The sequence below is a fragment of the Leptopilina heterotoma genome, unplaced genomic scaffold, assembly GCF_015476425.1.
Source record: "Leptopilina heterotoma isolate Lh14 unplaced genomic scaffold, ASM1547642v1 Lhet_134, whole genome shotgun sequence".
NCBI lineage: Eukaryota > Metazoa > Arthropoda > Insecta > Hymenoptera > Figitidae > Leptopilina > Leptopilina heterotoma.
Window position 1 is genome coordinate 3,309,418 of NW_025110853.1, and position 21,164 is coordinate 3,330,581.

The following is a 21,164-nucleotide window of genomic DNA, read 5'->3' on the forward strand; positions in this document are numbered from 1 at the left end:
TTAAGTTAACAGTGTTTCGATTTCTTTTTTAATTAATATTTCACTTTTAGGTGTTCTCAATTGATTTGAAATTATTTCTGGTCTGTTTATAAATATGAACTGATAAATGAATATATAGCTCTTTTTAACGACAACATGTGTAGAAAAATTACATAATCGACAGAAATACTATTTCATTCAAAGTCAACATGTTTTTACATGTTTTATATCTTTCGTACACGTGAAAATTTGATTTTGTTACATCGAATACAATTTCCGGTGATTAATTTCTTTCTTTTGGAATTTAATCCTAAATTAGATGTATATTATTGATATTTAAATTACATGAAAATTGTACTCTTTTGTGTGAAAATTTTCATTCTTTGTTCTTTGTTCTCGAAATGGGATATTATTTTTGGAATATTCTTTGGAACAATTTTTTTTTTTAGAGTTTGCGCAGTCTCAATATTTTATTTCTGGCAAAGTCTCATGAAAACAAAATTTCCATCTGAAAATATAGTTAAATGGGAAACAAAATTCTGCTTATTGGAATTAAATAGAAAAACAAATTGGAAAATTTTTATGAACTGACATTGATTTAAATTTTTCTTCTATTTTTCGTCCAACTGGATTCTGATTAAATGAATTAATTAGAGCTGTGCAAATTTCAAAAATTCGATTCTCTCCATAAGAATTAACATGGGTTTGGTTCGAATTTCGAACCCATGTAAAATTCGAATTTTTGCACATCTCTATAGAATTAATTAAGAAACAAAAAGTAAATTTTTGTAAATTGAAATTGATCTTAATTTTTCCTTTTGTTGATCCAATATTTTCGGGTGTTTATTCAGGAAATTTTGTTTAAATTTAGAAAATTGACAATAAATCAACAATTTTCTAGAAAATAATAAAAATTTCAAAAAATTAATTTTAAGAATTTATAATTGAAAATTATCTTAATTTTTTTTGTAGATCCAATTTTCGAGCGTTTCTTAAAGAAAATTTGTTTAAATTTAGAAAATTGACAAGAAATCAACAATTTTATAGAAAGTAATAAAATTTCAAAAAATAAATTTTAAGAATTATAATTGAAAACGATTTTAATTTTTTTTGGGCGTTTATTTTTGAAAAAAAATTTTCTTTGAAATTTTGTTTGAATTTATAAAATTGACAACAAAATAAAGAAAATTGTAGAAACTAAGTTTAACATTATGAAATTGACAATAAATAGAAAATTTTATAGAAAATACATAATTAATCAATTTTTAGTAAATAAATTTAAAAAATTTATAATTGAAATTGATTTGAATTTTTCTTTTTATAGATCCAACTTTTGGGCTTTTTCTTCAAGAAAATTTCTTTAAATTTTACAAACTTGACAATAAATAAGAAATTTTCCAAAAAATAAGAAATTTTTAGGAAATAACATTTTTTTGTGTGTTTTTGTTAAAGATAATTTGTTTAAATTTACAAATAAATTTGAAATAAAGAAAGAAAATTTTATAAGAAGTAATAAATTTACAGCAAATAATTTTTAAGAATTTATAATTTATTGAAGTTGATCTGAATCTTACCTTTAAAACTTTTATTCGTTTTTTTAAAAAAAATTTGGTAAAATTTACAAAATTGATAATAAATAAAGACTTTTCTAGAAAATAATATATTTTTTTAGTAAATAAATTAAAAAATTTATAATTCAAAATTATCTATAAATTTTTATTTTTGTTAATCCAACTTATAAGCGTTTTTTTCAAAAAAATTTGTTTAAATATACAAGATTGATAAATAAATAAAAATTTTTGTAAAAAATATTGTAAACTTTCATTAAATAAATTTTATCATAAAAATTAAATATCAAGAATTTATACTGCCATAAAGTTATTTACTTATAAATCATTTGATGCAGTATTTTTTTGAAATATTTTCATTTCAATTCTGTTGAAATTAGAGGTAATTATAATTGATCTTAATTTTGTAAATCCAATTTTTTTTGCTACAAAATTCGTTTAACTTTAAAAAAATTACCAGTAAGTAAAAAATTTTATAGAAAAGAAAATGTTTCAGTAAATAAATTTTAAGAATTTATAATTCAAGTTGATCTCAATTAAACTTTTTATAAATCAAACTTTTGGATTCTTTTTTTAAATGAAAATTTGTTTAAATTTACAAAATTGAAAATAAATCAAGAATTTTCTAGAGAATAATAAATGTTTGGTAAATATTTTTTTCTTCTTTGGCTTCTTTAGGAAAATTGTTTTTTTTTTCTTCTTCGTTTGTTTTTAATTTTTTTTTAAAAGAAAATTTCTTTACAAAATTGGCAAGATATGAAAAATTTTGCAGAAAATAACAAATTTTCAAAAAATGAATTTAAAAAATTTTGTTATATTGAATCTAAGGCTAGAACAAATTATTTTGATAATTCTACAATCAATAGATTGAGCAGAGAGGGAAATGAACACCGTGATTTCATGGATTTTTTTGGAGTGTCCCTTAGTTCTTTTATTCAGAGCGCAAAAGGTGTCATTTTTGATATTAATAATAATAATAATAGTAGAGCAGCCATTTAGTTTAATTATTACGTTGTCAAGTTTCAACAGTACTTGGTACGATTGGGCTTTAAAGCCCGTGTATTTTGAATAAATAAATAAATTGATCTTAATTTTTTTTTGTAGATCCAATTTTTATTTGCTCTTCTTTAGACAAAAATTGTCCAACTTTACAAAATTGACAATAAATAAATATTTTTGTGTGAAAAATAATAAATTTTCATTAAATAAATTGTGAAGAATTTATTGACACGAATAAATTCCTCTCGATTGTAAAAGTTGACGCTTTGATTTTAATGCATTCTAATGACAGAGATTTCAATGGCTCAAGAATATGCAAAGAAATGAAAATAGTTGGTTCTTATCTCTATACGCGCGTACATAATTGTTATTTACAAATGAACTGAAATGACCTACTAATCTATCTTTGCATATATATTTTGTGTCTCATCATATCTATGCATATTACTTATAGGCTTATAATCTAATTTCTCATTCGTTTTATAAATAACCAGTTTATCAATTTTTAAAGAAAAGTTTATTCTTTTTATAGAATTAAACTATATTTATATTTTATTGTTAATTTATAATGTAAATTGCGATATTGTTTATTAAAATTTGTATAGTTTTTGTTAGAAACAAAAAAGAACAAAATTTCATTTGCAAAATATTTTTTATCAAATCGAAAAATTTATTATTAGCGGAATAATATTTATTTAAAGTACAATTTATTAAAATAAATATTTATTTAAGTAAAATAAATTTTGTTGAAACTAATAAATTTTCGATCTGTAAATAAAAAATTAAAACACAAATTTTGAATTCTAAATTCTTTTTATGTATATCTACTTAAATTCAAAAAATTATTTCGCTTATTAAAAAATATATTTTACTAAGCGCAATAATTCTTTATTGATTCAAATAAATATTTATTTAAATGAAACAAATTTTGTCTAAGCCAAAAAAATTTGACTCTGTAAATAAAAAAATTAGTTTATTTTGGTTGAAATGCAATTTTTCAATGAACGTGCGGAAGAATTTGGCCTTCTCTCTTTTCTTTTCTATAATTCACTTTAGCACGGAAACATTGATTTTTTATTTTCGAATGACTCACAAAAGTTTACCGTTTTGTTTAAGTAGTTTAAATAGTCATATTTTACCGTTGCAAATTGTTATATAATATTCAGAGTAGAATGAAGTAAACCACAGACTGCGTGGTGACCCCACAGAAGGATTTTATATAAATCCGCATACATAATCCTATCCTCTAGGTTTAGAATTACAAATAACACTTTCATTAAAATAATTTTAATTATTTTATTTTAATATTTTTCTTACACTTGAATAATTTTTTATAGATTAATTTTAATTATTTCTGATTTTTAATTAAAAACAATTTGATCAAATTCGTAATTTTATTTAATTTTTTTTTTTGTCGCGCAGAAGATGCATGTTCAAAAAATGGAATTATTGCAGCAAAGTCATTTTAATTAAGTTTTAATAGTCTTAAATAGCGATCAAATAGTTGACAATAGAACGTTTATGTAAGAGATGAATTATATTTCCAAGGTCTGAGGATTTATCAAAATTAAAAAAAGGAACGTATTTTACAAAGATTTTCAATTTAATGTTCAACTAATTCAAATATTATTCAATAATAATAAATTTATCTAAAATGTTAAAAATACAATTTTTGAATTGCAGTGTCACTTTAATTTTTTTACATATCTTTAGGGAAATTAATTAATTCTAATTATTTTCATTCATGAATCATCGATTTTCTTCTTTCGACTTTGATCACAAGGAATTTGGTTTTTTTATATAATCTATTTGATTTCCATTTAACAGACAAACACTGTCAAGAAAAATTAACATATTTTCAAAATAATACGATGTTTGTTTTTAAATTTCACTAATTTCGGTAAAATTGGAATTCAATAAATAAATATTCAAAATAATTCGAAATTTTAATGAAAAGGAATAAAAGTTAATAAAAAATGAATTAAAATTAAATTAATAGGAAATAAATAAAAATTAAATTAATGGGAAACAAATAAAAATTAAATTAATAGGAAATAAATAAAAATTAAATTAATACGAAATAGATCAAAATTAAATTAATAAGAGAAAAAAAATTAAAACAAAATAAATTGAAGTAAAAAAAATTTATTTTTTTATAATAAATTAATGAAGAAATAAGTTAAGATTAAATTAATAAAAAATAAACCTAAATTAAATTAATTTGCAAGTGATTTTAAACTAATTTTAGAATTAATAATTTTTTATAAACTGAAACAATAATATATCAAGGTGAACGTTCAATAACCCAACGATTATACAATAAGGATCAGGTCAAGGTTAACGTTTCCAGTTATACGTATAATATATAGTGGGATTAAGATTTTTAGGCAAATTTAAATACGATTTTCTATTTTTAAATTTCTTTTTTGAAAACACAATAAATTAGCTTCCGTTAATTATCGCGTGAATTAGTTTCTGAAAAAAATTCCCTCTGTCGTTACTTGTGCATTGAAAAATAAATTAAATAGGGGAAAATTTGTATAATTATGACAAAAACTGTTAGGTGATATTTTTTCAAGTGTTAAAAAAAATTTGAAAAGAAAAACTCGAAGAAGAATGTTAAATTAAACACAAGTGTTGAGTACGGGTTGAATCGAAAATCTAAACGGAATATTAAATTTACAAACTGACCTTCTCGTCGGATAACAAGTGGGACAGGTCAGGGTTGTCAGACATTTGTCCAACCTCTGCGAAACTTACATTTTGCAAACCAATCATTATATGACCTATATTTCCTTTATTTTCATTTAATAAACATACATTATGTTCGTAACCAGTTCGATAATACAAAAATAATTTTTTCAAGAATTGTTTCGAAAAAAGTTATTTTTTTACTGATTATTGAAAATACTGTTGATTGACAGCAAAATTAATTAACTGAGCTAAAATTAATTATATTGATTAAATATTAATGGGAATTTACATTACTTGAAATTACTGTCATAAATTAATATGAGCAACAACAATTGGTTGCAGGAATAAAATTAAATTTGCATTAGATAATTAAAAAATGTTAATTTATTAAATAAAATTATTCTTTTTTTTACAGGTATTATAACTGTGAAGCTGCTACTGTGAATTGAATCTATTTTCGAAACTGCTGTACTTTATTGGGAAAGTTTATATTTACCTTCAAAATTCCATTGAAACAGAAGGTATTGTTAAAAAAATATGTTGCAAACAATATTTTAGGAATATTCAAAAATCAGACAACACTACAAGAAATATTAGGGTGGAATTTTAATAATCTAATTTTTACTTTTTATATGATCTGCGATTGAATTTTTATTTTTTTATGTTAATTTTCATTTAATGGTAGACCTTAAAAAATCAATTAACATTTACAAAATTAAAATTTTACTATTATCTAACAAATATCTCGCGCGCAAAATGAGGTATTCAACTATTTATTATAATTATGCAAATAACAAAATTTTTTATTTTCATGTATAAACTTCAGTTTTTTAATAATTTCATGTTCAAAATTTAAAAAACATTTACATTTTAACTATAATATTAGGTATTATTATTTATTTTCAAATATTTCCTGAATCAATTCAATTATTTGCAATATAATTTTAATAAAATTTCTCTAAAGAATTCAATTATTTTCGTAAATAATAAAATTTTTAGTAGAAATTCAATTATTAAATAAAAATCAAATATTTTAATAAAATTTCTCGAAAGAATTTAATCTTCTTCTGCATTAATAATAATCATTTTATTTCGGGAATCTGTTCGTAGTTTGAAGTTGGTTGTTGTTTTCATCTTCGTTTTCTAACTTTTTTAATAATTTTACTTATTAAATGTTTTGAATCTTAAAATTAATGTATTGAATTTAAAATAATTTAATTCTTGCGAAGTATTTATTAAAAAATTTGAAAATGATTGAATTCCTCTGAATGATTTAATCAAAATTTTTAAAAATAATTGAATCTGTTTGAGAAATATTATTAAAATTGTATTGGAAAGAATTTAATTCTATCAAAAAACTTTATTATTTATTTCTGAAAATAGTAGAATTCTACTAAATAATGTTATTAAAATGTTTTAAAATATTTGAATTGTTTTGAAGTTTTTATCTGAATTTTTTAAAAATAATGTAGTTAATTAATAATTTTATTATTAAATTTGATTAAAATTATTGATAGAAAATTGAATTCTTCTAAACAATTTTATTAATGTTTTCGTAAAAAATTAAATTTTTTTGAACAATATCTTTAAATTTCTTGAAAATAATGTAGTTTTTTTTATTAATTTCATTTGTAAGTAATTTAAATTTATACAAAATTTTATGAAAAGTTTTGAGAATATTTTAATTGTTTAGAAAATTTTTTTTCCAACTTTAAAACTATAATGTAACCTATTCGAGGAATTTTATGAAAATTGTATTGAAAATAATTTTATTCCTGAGAAAAATTGTATTATTTATAGAAATAGAGAATTCGTGAGAAGAAGTTTACAATTTATAAAAATGTATGAAACTAGAATTTCTCTTTAATTTTAAAATTCTAAATATTAAAAAAATATTATTGAAAAAAATGGGATTAGATCCTAGTATTTTCTGAAGAAGAATAAATATCAATATTTGCAAGAAAAAAATGTAAACTTACTAAGTTTATTTGTTTATACAATTTGCAAATGATCTAAATTTTCTGTCATATTGTTTCTAATTTTTAATATAATATGGCTTATTTTCTTCAAAAAATAATTCTCCTTAACTTCACTTTAAGAATTTTTAATCCAGCAGTCTATTTTGAAAATATAATTATTTAAAAATAGTCTAAATTTTCTTGTAAACAAATAATCATATTTTTAGAACTGCGTGTGTATTTAGAAATCTGTGCGGTGAAATTTTAGGGGATTATTTTCTGAAGAAAATAAGTAATATTTTATTAAATTCGAATCATTTTTAAATGTCACTATACTAAACGTTCTTCTAAACCAAAGATTTAAAAAAACAACTTTTTGTCTATAAGCAAACTTTTATAGATTTTCGCTTTGGAAATTTTTTACAAATTTTTCTGTTCAAATATTTCTTCATTGTATACTTCATACAATAGTTTTTACAATACATTATCTCACTGTAAATTAAATTTAAATGAAAAAAATAAAAATGACGAAGAAAAAAATGTAAAATAAAATAGAAATTGTCAAGTACTTGAAAAAAAAATTGTAAATAGAAAAATTTGATTTTTTCTTAGTGTGAAATATAAAATATTGTTTTTCTGCAAAAGATTATAAAAATTGTAAACTTCACTGAAGTGGATCTTCTAAAAAGTGTAAATTCGTTTCTAATAGATAAATAATAGTAGAAATAAATAAAATGAAATTAATCTAAAAATCCAATTAAACGAAAATAATTGAGTGATATAAATAGAAGTGACGAAATAAATATCAAATAACATAATATTATTTGAAATGAATGTGTTAGAAAAAAAGTTGACAATAATAAGTCCTTCAAATTACAATAATCTATTACGTCTATTTTTTGGTATAGAAATCAGTAAACACCATTATTGTTAAATCATGTCTCGATGGTCTATAGGATATATGCTTCTCTGGAGCACTCAGAAAACAGTTGTAGCACGTGTTTTCCGAGTGCTCACCCCACTTTTTTGATTCCTCCTCCATTAGCTGCGTATATATAAGTACATCAAAAGCTTCTGCGCTCAGTTTAGTACGTCGCGCTTCTGTTTCCAAGTTATTGTGTTAATAGAAAATCTGTTTCTCTTTTCTCGTTTAGAATAAACAGAAAAAGTATTTTTACTGTTTTGTCAAACGAAAAAGAAAACAGTGGAAACAAATCTTTGTTGTTGTTGTTGTTGTTGTTCTTGTTGAATATCAAAGAAAAAACAAAGTGATCTCCACAAAGACAGGATATTTATTACTATATTTTTTTCGAAATAAAAAAAGGACGATTTCATCTTGTCATCATGCCTGTTGAAATTGCTCCCATAACAGAACCTCACAAAAAACATCCGGAATTTAATGGGTACAGTGGGATTTTTATTATTTCCTGTAATAATCTTTAATACAAAACTTTCTCTTCACTTTCCTCGTTGCTGTTTATTTTTCGTTCAAGTGCAATTTACAGCTGACAATTCAAAAAATGTGAATGGAATCCTTTTTAATTGACTATTTCATTATTTGTTTATTTACTTATTTAGTTACTTATTTATTTATCTATTTACTTATTTAGTTATTTATTTATTTATTCTCTTATTTAGTTATTTATTTCTTTATTTATTTAATTCCTTATTTATTTACTTAGTCACTTCATTCACAAAGTATTTTTGCAGTATATTTAAATATTTAAATATTTTCAAAAAAAATTACTAATAACTTACAGAAAGCAAAAATAAAATGAAACATTTAGAATTTTAATTTGAAGAAGAAATAAAGATAATGTCTCTAAAGTTTGGAGCATTCAGAAGAATGAAATTTGGTTAAATTCGAATTCTATTGTAATAATATTTTGTCATAAAAATATGTATAAAGTTCTGAAATGTTTAATTTGCATTTATAATTTTTAATGCAGTCAGTAATGTTCGTACAAAATATTCCTTTTCTTCATTTATCACGTTGAAGTCTACAACGTTTATCAACGAGAAAAATTGTTCACTTAGTAAATTAGTAAAAGATAACAGAACAATATTGTCACAAAAATATTTAGAAAAAATAAACTGATGTTTATAATCTGATAATAATTGTTATACAATTAAATATTATATTAAACATAATATTGGAATAGATTAAACAAAGTTTTTTCGTTGATCAACGTTGTGGACTTTAACTTCGTTCTTCATTTGAACGTTCAGAATCTTTGATGGTAATTAATAAATTTCATTCATTTGAACGTTCAAAACTACAGGGTCATAATTTTTTGAATAAATGTGGTTAAAATATTATTGTATTTAGCAGTTTATGCACAATGTCCAAAAATTGAGTAAAAATCAATTATATTTAAAATTTGCATAATTAAAAAGAAATAAAGGAATTGTAAAGAAATAATGAAAATAAATAAGTACAGAAAATAACGAAAATAAAAAAGTACAAAAAATAATGGAAATAAAGAAATAAAGAAAATAATGAAAATAAAGAAATACAGAATGTAATGAAAATACAGAAGGAAAATTAAGAAAAAACGAAATATGGGAACTATTTTTGAGAGAACGGAGGAAGAGTCATCAGTAGAACACATTATGATGATGATACCTTCGAAAAGTTATGATAAGCATTTATTTTTAAACAAAGAAAGAATGAAGGTCGCTTGGAAGACAATATATAACATACACGCTATAAAATAGTTATTTATTCACATTAGTTTTTAAAGATTTAAAGACAAAGAGATTTTTTGTATTTAAATGAAGAATACGAATTTAGAACAAAAAATACAGAGAATTGTATTGTATTTCAAAGTAATTTCAAATCAGACGAATTCGTAAATTAATTAAATATATTAATATATAGTAAAATATATTAATCAAATTTATTGGAAAATATTGAAATTTTTTTATTCACTTTTTACGTTTGTGAAGTTTACAACGTTTATAATCGACGATACAGAAGAAAAATGTTCCTAAAGTGTTGAACTTTCATAAATGACGATATTTTTTTATTACTTCGTTTAATTTTTTTTTTATTAACAAAAAATTATTTTTTATATTAAAAAAAGTTAATTCTTAACTTAACAAACGTTACTTTTTCATTATTTTCGACACCTTCAAAAAGAAAAATTTACAAAATTAAAATATTATTATTACTTAGCAAATGTTAATTCTTTGCAAGAATTCAATTATTTTCATAAATAATTGAAAATAATTGAATTTTTGCAAAAAAATTGACTAGGTATTTATAAAAATAATTGGATTCTTCCAAAGAATGTAATAACATTCTTTGGAAGAATCCAATTATTTTTATAAATACCTAGTAAATTTTTTTGCAAAAATTAAATTATTTTTAATTTTTAATTATTTTTTAAATTAATTACGAAAGAATTCAATAATTTTCTAAAATTCTTATAAATCCTTTGAAACAATTCAATTATTTTTATAATTAGTAAAATTCAAGTATTATTTTTAATTTAATATTTAATTGTAAAATAATTATTATCAAAACATAAATATCAATCCTTTTTTTCTAAATATTTTTTTGTGAATATTGCTGCGTAATTTTTAATTAATTTACTTAGTGAACAATTTTTTTTCGTTGATCAACGTTGTGGACTTCAACTTGGTAGATATTTCCATAAATAATAAAATTCTTCGAAGTAATTCTATTATTCTCAAATTTTTTGATAAAATTCTTTACATGAATTTAATGATTTAAAAATGCATTAATTTTAAAATTGAAAATAATTTAAGAAGAAAAATTATTAAAAAAGTAAGGAAACAAAGAAACCAAACAACAAGTAAATTTAAACTGTGAACAGATTACCGGAATACAACGATTATTAATATAGATTAATAATCGATTAATTGTTATTAATATTAATTAAAATATTATTGTTTTCTAGATAAAATTGAACGTTCAAATCTTTAGGAAAATGAAGAATAATTAAATAAATTTGATAGAAATATTTTCAGATTGAAAATGAAATATTTTCCCCATTCATTCAATTTTTGTCTAAAAAAATGTTAACAATATTTTTTTACCGACACCTAAGAAAAGAAAAATTTGTATCTATAAACTAAGACATTTTTGTTTTTTGAGTAAAATTGAATGTTTAAAACTTTTAGGAAAATGAATAAGAGAAAATAAATAAGTTCTATAAAAATATTTTCAAATCGAAAGTGATAAAATAATGTTCTATTCAAATATTTGTCTAAAAAATTGTTTATAAATATTTTTTGATCGAAACCAAAAAAAAAAAATTATAAACTAAAATTAGGTATTGTTTTTTTTTTGGTAAAAAGTATTCTTATCTTCCAATTAACGATGTTGGGAGAAAAAAATACGTAATCGTTGTGAATTTTATCCGCACGTTTTTTTTATTTTTTATTTATTTTTACACATTATTTTCTTCAAAGTTTATTAAAAGTCAAATAAATAATAAACAAATAAAATAATGAAAAAAATATTCCTCCACTTTTTCATAGGTTTAATTTTCAAATTCTTATTACAAAATTCAAATTTCTCATGTGAATACCTAAATAAATTGACATTTTTCTATGTTTCTATTTTTCAGGGAAAGAAAGATGAACAAGCTCTGTCGTCAGTTGTCCATCGAGAGCCCCTGTATCACGGGTCGTGATTTTGTCTTCAGTTTCGACGTCCCAGTGCCGGATGTCCCATCAAATGGAGCAAGAATACGAGTCGTTTGCGCTGGAGCATGTTATCAGCCTAAACGTTCGCCAAGTCTCTCGAGTTTGAATTCAGTGTCAAGTGGAAGCAGTTTGGCAACAGAAGTCTCAGTTGAGGGCGATTTTCCAGCAGTAATACCACATCATGGAATGCGAGACGCCGCACTCTTTCCTGGTTACGAGGTCGCAGGAGTCATCGAATCATTGGGCTCAAGCGTGCCCAACGACTGTGGCTATCAAGTTGGAGAACGAGTGATTCTCTATCCATATTACGAGGGCATTCCCAATGGATACGTTGAATACCTGGTGGTCAATGATTTGAAGTACTTGATAAAAATACCGGACAGTATGCCATTGAGTGTGGCTGCCATGCTACCGGCTGGTGCTCTCTTGGCCATGAACACTGTGTTCGCTGCTCATGAGCATGTCGAGAATTTGCTGAAGGAACGAGGTGCAAATAGTCTCTGCAAAATTCTCATCGTTGGCACTGGTGGTCTCGCACTTTGGGCTCTGCGAATTGCCGCTTATCATTTCACCAATATGAAAGATCGTGTCGCCATTGCCGTTGCCACTCTTAAGGATGACGGTCTTATTTTGGCGCAGGAATTCCAACGGTAGAATATTTTATTTACTTTTACTTTCATAGAAATACGTAAATATTAGATCTTAGAAAATGTTGCTTTGTGTTTTTCTGAAGCTTCTCTCTCTTAGGAAATTGAATCGAAATTAAATTTATGTTTAACGAGCAATTCAAGTCGTTCGCGATATTCACAATCTTTATGATCAACAATAAATTGTCATGAAAAAGTACTTTTTACACAAGAAATTTCATTCCCTAAATATTTAATTTAAAAAAAAAATTAATTAATTAAATTATTAAAAAACTAGCAACTTTTACGCAACCGAAACCATTTATTATTATTATGCAAATTAGAAAATTTTTTATTTTCAAATATTATAAATTTTAATTTTTGAATAATTACAGATTCAAAATTTTAAAAAATCACACATAATTAATTATTATTTTAAAAAATTTTAATAAAATTCTTCGTAAGCATTCAATTATGTTTATAAATATAGTAAAATTCTTCGCAATAATTTAATTATTTTTATAAATAATAAAATTCTTCTCAGGGATTCAATTATTTTCAATGCAATTTTAATAAAATTTAATAAAAAGATTCAATTAATATTTAAATATTTTTAATAAATAGGTAAAGTTCTTAAACAAATTGAATTATTTAAAAAAAAATTTTAACAAAATAGCTTGAAAGAATTCAATTATTTTTATAAATAATAAAATTCATCTCAGGAATTAAATTATTTTCAATATAATTTTAATAAAATTTAACGAAAAGATTCAATTATTTAAAGAATTTTTTAATATTTATCGAAAGAATTCAATTATTATTTACTAAAATTTTGATAAAATTCTTCAAAACAATTCAATTACTATTATAAATATTAAAATTCTTCGCAGGGATTCAATTATTTTCAACACAATTTTAGTCAAATTTCAGGAAATGATTCAATTATTTTTAAATATTTTCAATAAATAAAATTCTTAAAAGAATTAAATAATTTTTAAAAATAATAAAAATCTTCTCAGGAATTTAATAATTTTCAATATAATTTTAATGTTGGTATTTTTTATTTACCTCAATATAATTTTAATAAAATTTCTCGAAATGATTCAATTAACTTTATTAAAGTCTGTGGTTTTTCATTCTGTCCGTTCGCAGTATGAAGTTAGTTGTTAGTTATCATTTGCGAATTATTATCATGATTTTTTTGTTTGTTTATATTTTTCGTGATGTTTTGACATTTCCGATGTTATGTTATGCGGTAGTGCGGGTGTTTTTAAAAAACGTTAAATTGTGACAAGAATTATTGTGTTTGAAAAATCGTGGAAAAATATCTGGTATCAGGCGAGAGGTTACCGTTTTCAGTGGAAAAAAAACTGTAGATTGGTAAATTCTAATTATTAATTAAAATTTTCTTCTTAATTAAATCATTTATATTATTTCATTTTATTTTGTTAAATAAAAATCTCAAAATAACTTAAAAACAAATTTTATTCGTATATCTTATTATTATTATTATTATTTTTTTTTATTTATAATTATAATTGATAATATTTATTGTATTTTGATTTATTATTATTATTGAAAATTTTATGCATTTTTAAAATCTAAAAAAACTGAAATATCGAATTGTCAATAAAAGTTGTATTATTTTCAATTTTCAACGATTATTAATTTTAATTAAAAAATTCAATTTTCCTGAATCAATAAAAAATATCGTTCTAAATTTTATTACATTGGTCGTTTTCGTAAATTACTATTCAATAATATTAATTATTCAAAATAATTAATTTTTTAATATTTAATTTTTCAAAAATTTAATTAATCTTCAATTATTAACTTATACAGTGCAGGATCTAGAGTCTAAATTTTTTGGGAAGAGCGATCCCTTTAGTGTGTGCTTTTTTTGATTGCTATTATGAGTGATAATAGCTCCTGGTTCTTTTATGTTTAAAAAATTGTTCGAAATAATTAATTTTTCAAAAATGAAAAAAAAAAATTCAATTGTTTCAAATTTTAATTAATTTTAAAAAAATGATTTTACACAAAAAATTTATTTATTTTTAAAAATAATTGCAATTCAAAATCTATTTGAATTTAGTATTTTAATAAATTACTTTTTTTATTATGTTAAAAATAAATTGTTTTTTTAAATATTTTATTAATTTTTTACAATATTTGAATTTTAAATAATTCAAAAGTCAATTATTAATTATTCAAAAATAAATCAAACAATTTTAATTAATTCAAAAATAAATTATTCTGTTTTTAATAAAAATTTAATTATTTTGAAATCATTGAAAAATGTAATTGTTCAAAATAATAATTAATTATTCAAATATCAAAAATACAATTAATTCAAAATTAAATTATTTCATTTTAAATAAAAAATTGAAATTAATTTATTGGCACTTACGTAAAAAATAAACGTATTTCTGTGTGTGTTTGTGTGTAGAATTAACTTATAAGTGCTTTCTTTTGCAAGAATTAAACTTATCGTTATCTTCTGTTCAAATAAAATATAAAATGTTAACGTTTTTTTTAACACAATATTATAGAAAATAGATTTTCTAAAAAGAAAAAAAAATAATGAACTTAAAAAAAATACTTTAGGCACCGCCTTTCATTTCAACTATTTAAATACTATCAAGTCTTTTAAAGACTATATAAAGTCTTCAAATCATGAAAAATACATAATAAAAAATTGAATTATTCCGAAATAAAATTCAAAAATCAACAAAACAATCAATTTACAATTAGGGCCATTTGGGGTAATTGTAAACAAGGGATAAATGTAAACAATAGATGTTTCAACTAAATTTACAAATTTAAAAATTAGTTTTAAAAACTTGAAAAAAATTGTTCATAAATTTAAATTACTTTAAAAATATCCAATTAAAATTATTAAAGAAACACAATTATTAAACAAAAAATAAAAAATAATTCTTCAGAAAAATTTAATTAGGGTTTCCAAAATTGATTTAATGATTTTTAGCGAAAATTGAATTATTTTCATAAATAATGACATTTTTTGAAGAAATTCAATGATTCTCAAATTTTTTGCAAGAATTTAAATGAAATTCAATATATTAATTTTAATTAAAATTAAAAATATTGAAACATAAAATTATTAAAGAAGATAGGAAACAAAAAAGTAAATTACAACTAAATCAAAGAAGATAGAAGAAGAAGAAGATATTAATATAGAGAGAAGATATAAAGATAGAAGATGTTAATTGAATAATTTTATATTTCTAAAAAAAATGTATTTTTCATTCTTTCCAGCATTTCCATTTTTTAAATTTATTTAAAACATTATAACGTCATAATAATAATTAAAATACCCTTAAAAATAATAATAATAATTTTAAAGAATTGCTATTTTAATAGAAAAAATATATTTATATATATATTAAAACATAAAATTATTAAAATATTAAACAAAAAAAAAATATAAACTGCGAACAGATATTTTCAATTAATAAATAAAAATTTTAATTTATTTATATAAAAAAAGAAAATGCAAAAATATATTAATTAATAGAAGATGAAATAATTTCTTTAATGGCATTTGAACCATAATGACGTCACAATTTGTTCACAGCATTTGCTAAAAAATTGTGACATCATAATGGTTCAAATTCGCTGAAAAAATAAAGTTTTAATTATTTAAAATAAAACGTTGAAAAAAAATGCACGCGCGCTCGCGCGCGTCAGTTTTTGCTAGTTATTAACAAAATGAATTATATTAAAAATAAAAATTTTCTTCCAAAGAATTCAATTTTTCTCAAAACGTTTAATAATTTAATCATTTACTTGTATAATTTATTATAGAATAATTTTTTTATAATTTTTTATAGAATCAGTTACTTTGAAACCTTTTTCGATAAAAAATTTAATTATTTTTAATATTTTAATGAAATTCCTTAAATGAATTCAATTATTTCAAAACTTTTTGATAAAATTGTTTGCAAGAATAATTCAATAATTTTCAATACATTAATTTTTAAATTGAAATCATTTAAAAAGAAAAATTATTAAAAAAGTACGAAACAGAAAATTTGAATAGAAAAATATTTTTTCTTCAAAATCCTTGATTGTAAACGTTGCGAACTTGATCAATTTAAATTAATAAAATTAATTAAGAACAATTAAATTAAATTCTTTATATTAAAATTTATCAAATCTTGTGAATATTCAGTAAAAAAAGAGCAAAGAAGGAAAAATAATCCTCAACCCGTGGAGAATTTTCCAAACGACTATAATTTGGATTTTCTTGTATAAAGTTCAAAGTCCGTTTTTTTTACAAGAGAAAAATTACTTTGTTTACTGAGTCTGGAACACCTAATGTTTATTTATAAAGCAATAATATTAACTATACAGACAATGATACTTTGACTTTTTGAACACTTTGGTAAATAGTTTTTTCAATTATCTCCTTTCGTGAATCATTAGGTAATTAGCAATTTAATTTATCTAATTTATTTTCCCTGTTTTTTGTTCTGCAATTTAATTTAATTTCTTTTTCATCTTTTCATTTGTTTTTATAATTAATTAAAGAATCATTGGTTTCTAAAATTTATCATAGAATCATTTGCTATTCTATAATTTATTATAGAACCATTTATTATCGAATTATTTGCTTCTATAATATATTTTAGAATCATTAGCTTCTATAATTTAGTACAGAACCATTTCCTTCTATAATTTATTATAGAATCATTTACTTCGAATATTTATTTTTTCAATTTTTAATGATCCATTATAATTCAGTAGCAAAATTTATTTTCTCGATTTATTTTTCCTTATTAAATTCTTGATAATTTTTCAAAAAAAGATATTTTATTATCTGAGAATTTTGTTTTGACAATAACAATTTCTATGATTCTAATCTTTAATCGACAATAAAATGAGGAAATTCATAAAATACAACAGTATATAAAGAAAAACTAATTTTTCTTGTTGAAACAATAACAGAATATCTTTGATAATATCTGTGATAAAACTATATCGGGGTCAAGTGTACCGTTTACTTCTTTCTTCTAATCTCAAGAATTCAAGGAGACGATTTTTTAATTTTTCCTTCTTATCTGATGATATAATAAATAACAATCTGGCGTTTCAGATAAAATTTACGATTTTTTTCATATAGTCAAATATTTTATTTATTTATTTATTTATATACCTACATACGCAATTTTTCTTAACGTATAGATTCGATTTTTCTGCGAATATTAATAATTATAATTTTCAAGGTTGATAATAATGAGAGAAGAGAAGCTTTAGAAAAACTGTCTTTTTTCTTGTATATTCTTTAGTTAATGCACTTTAGCTTGCACGAGCACAAAATATTGATTAGTTTGCACTCGTTATTCACCTGTTGATCACTTTGTGTCTTTTTTTTACATAACATTTTCATGGACGTTTGAGACATGTTTAATAACCAATAAATTGATTTTTCTTATCGGCTTTTAACCCTTTCAGGTGTTTTGTATTATTATTGTTTTTGATAACTAGTGGGACGAGCTAATAAAGGTATTGTTTTTAAAGAAGATTCAATAGCAATTCTGATAAAGAAATGAGAACGTGGGATAAAAAGTGAAAAAAAAATAAAACTAAAGGAATAATTAGTAAAAAAGTGGAATAAAATTTTAAGGGACATCTCAATATTTGGTGCTACTTGAAATAAAAAGTCAACATTTCAATAAAATGATCTACACTTGTTCTCTTCCGAATAATGTAGAATCGCATATAATTTATTTACCAAATAGTAATTTTCCTGATTACAGGGTGAATGTGGTTCAATGGAGCGAGGATCTTTACGAGAGGCAATTGATCGAGCGCACAATTGATGCCTGCCAAGGATCTGTCGATGTGGTGATTGATTTTGGCACCACATCGCGAAGTCTTCATCGCAGCTTACAATGCTTAACAAAGGGCGGCGTTGTCTTTGTCATCAAGGAAGTCGCTGACAGACTGCTTCCAAAATTCAGCAGAAAAGCCGACGAACGACAGCAGAGCATTAAACCAGTAGAAACAGGAACTCTCGAGCAATTAAAGGATTTGGTACAACTTGTTGCTTCCGGTGAATTGGAACCACCGCCGCACACTGTTTATCCAGCCGAAGATGCTCTCGACGTTGTTCATAAACTCTGTCACTCGGAAATTTACGGCAGAGCCATTTTACGCTTCTATCCAACTGATTAAAATGTAACCAGCTCTTGAGGAGCAATTTCGACGATTTGAAAGTCGTGAAATGTTTTCCATCTTTGCGAATTTTTAAAGCATCGATGATTATAACGCGCCAATTGTACGCGCGTTTTGTTTTCAATAAGTCTCATACTCGCCATGGTTTTTACTTCGAGAAACATAATGTCAATGATTGTCAAAAAAAAAACGGTTAAATTATTTGCGCCTCGATTAATACTTAGAAAGAAAAAAAAAAAAGAGAGAAACATCTGAAAAATTCGAGCAAATTATTCAAAAACTAGCCTTCTTGTTAAAAATGAGGCCTCTAATGAAAAGAAAAATAATTCTAATAATCTGTATCCATTTTTGTACAAATTTTGTATCTTAAATTCCCTAGAATCCACTTATAAAACGAGAATGGATTAGTGCATTATAAATGAAAATCATTTTGCTTGACAGATGTTTCAAGAGAAATTTCTTTTCTCAATTCAATAATTAATTCATTAATCTAGTCTTTACACTATAAATATAAATTACTTTTCTTATTTAGAAATTATATTACAAATTAAACTTTTAATGAAATTATAAAATTCAAACATATATATTTAGAACTTTAATCGACTTTAAATAAGAAATTCAAGTGAATTTCAAAAAATGAAAAAATATCAAAAAAATGAACTTCAATAAAATTTCAAATGTTCAATTAGTTTAATGAATTATACACAAATTCAATGATATTAAAAAACATAGTTTTTAACAAAATTAGCTTTAAATTTACAAAAAAAAATAAGATTAATTTGAAAAAAGAGATTTCTCTGTACTATTTAATCGAGGCTATAATACCGTGATACTATATTTAATGTTAGTCGTAGAATGTTATTAAAACAATGGATTTAGTATTGAGACGTGAGCTAAGGAAAGGGATGTCAGAAGAAAAAAGCATTTTAGGCCATAGAATTATTAAGAAAAACGGCCTGTGAGGAGATAAGTTGAGTAATTTCTCGTTGTTCACCATTTAATAGATCAGTATTTCTTTTAGTTGATATTTTTGAGTGAAATTGCCGAAAATCTTACAATTATTGTAAAAATTTAAATTAGTTACAGGATATAATGTGCAAGAAAGAAAAGAAACGCTTTATATCGCAATTCTACAATATTACTGTACCTTGAAAGACTGTTCGTTTATTTAAACGCATTTTTTTTTTACTATTAATTATTATTAGATGATATTTATAGTCAATAAGCACACACGTCATTATATTAATTGTAAGAATAGTTACGGCAGTTAATGTATTATAATATGTAATGCAATATAGCGATTACGATTTTTCTATAAATTGGTATCTTTTTACTTGTCCTTTAATTTTACGATTTTTGGAGAGACAAGTTTTTTTATTACTATTTTTTTTTACTAAGTTTATTTATTATGGAAGTGTATAATAATTATTTTATTATTTTTTGGAATAGATGCAAGAAAATTCATTTTTCGACAGAAAAATTAAACTTTTTTCCACACTTTTCATATGCTTTTTTGCAAAAAAATCGCAGTAGGCGATTTATTAATATTTTTAAAATTAAAAAATATTATATTTTAAAATATAGGAAGCATAAATTTGGTAATAATTTCAAATTAAAAATTTTTAAATTCTCTTATTAAATACATAATTAATTTTATTTACTTATTATACTCAAAAATTATAATGAAATTTTTTGCAAGAATTCAATTATTATTCTTATAAATAATAACATTCTTTGGAAGAATTCAATTATATTTATAAATAGTAAAATTCTTCGCAGGAATTCAAATTTTCAAAACAATTTCAATCAAATTTTACGAAATAATTAAATCATTGAAAAAATTTTTAATAACATTTTTCGAAAGAATTCAATTATTTTTTAAAATTTTGATAAAATTCTTTAAAATAATTCTAAAAAAATTTGATTGTAAAAATTTTGGTAAATTTCAATTATTTTAAAAATTTTCAATTAAAATTATTAAAAAACTACATTATTTTCAAAAATTCAAATAAATTCTTCTAAACAATTTAATTTTATTCAAAAATTTTAATAAAATTCTTGACAAGAATAAGTAAATTATTTTCACTAGGGGAGAGGTACGCACGTTGAGACGGTCCGCACGTTGAGACACTAAGATATTATAACCTGTGTAACTGATTATACCAAAAATTTTATTGGCATTTTGTCGTATCATTAATACCAAACTTTTTATTCAAAAAAAGCGCAATAACTCCTGTTTTTTTCGGTAGAACTAGAGCGAACCAATTTTTTAGTTAAAAAAAGTTTTTTTCAGAATTTCTGTTTAGTGTATTTACCATGTATTTTTTAGTGGCAGAAAAAATTGCGGATAACATTTACATATCAATTTTGGTTCTACTTTAAAGTTCCGACAAAAATTTAGACATACGTTAACATCTACAAATGTGGACGTCCACATGAAAAGGGCCCATTTTGGCACTATT

The 21,164-nt window shown here is 22.3% G+C and overlaps 1 protein-coding gene across 4 annotated transcripts in view; it reads left to right on the forward strand.

Moving 5' to 3' along the window:
• The window catches only part of LOC122513087, a 35,433-nt gene extending 15,412 nt beyond the window's left edge, over window positions 1-20,021 (forward strand). The window contains exons 4-6 of one of the 4 annotated variants that reach the window (XM_043629327.1): window positions 5,656-5,761; window positions 11,797-12,525; window positions 18,267-20,021. In XM_043629327.1, coding sequence (XP_043485262.1) covers window positions 11,807-12,525; window positions 18,267-18,702 — 1,155 coding nt within the window. In that variant the 5' untranslated portion in view covers window positions 5,656-5,761; window positions 11,797-11,806 and the 3' untranslated portion in view covers window positions 18,703-20,021. Of the gene's footprint in view, window positions 1-5,655; window positions 5,762-8,264; window positions 8,602-11,796; window positions 12,526-18,266 lie in introns of those variants that run through there. The other 3 variants (XM_043629325.1, XM_043629326.1, XM_043629328.1) reach the window with 3 other exon arrangements.
• The last annotated feature ends 1,143 nt before the right edge of the window (window positions 20,022-21,164 follow it).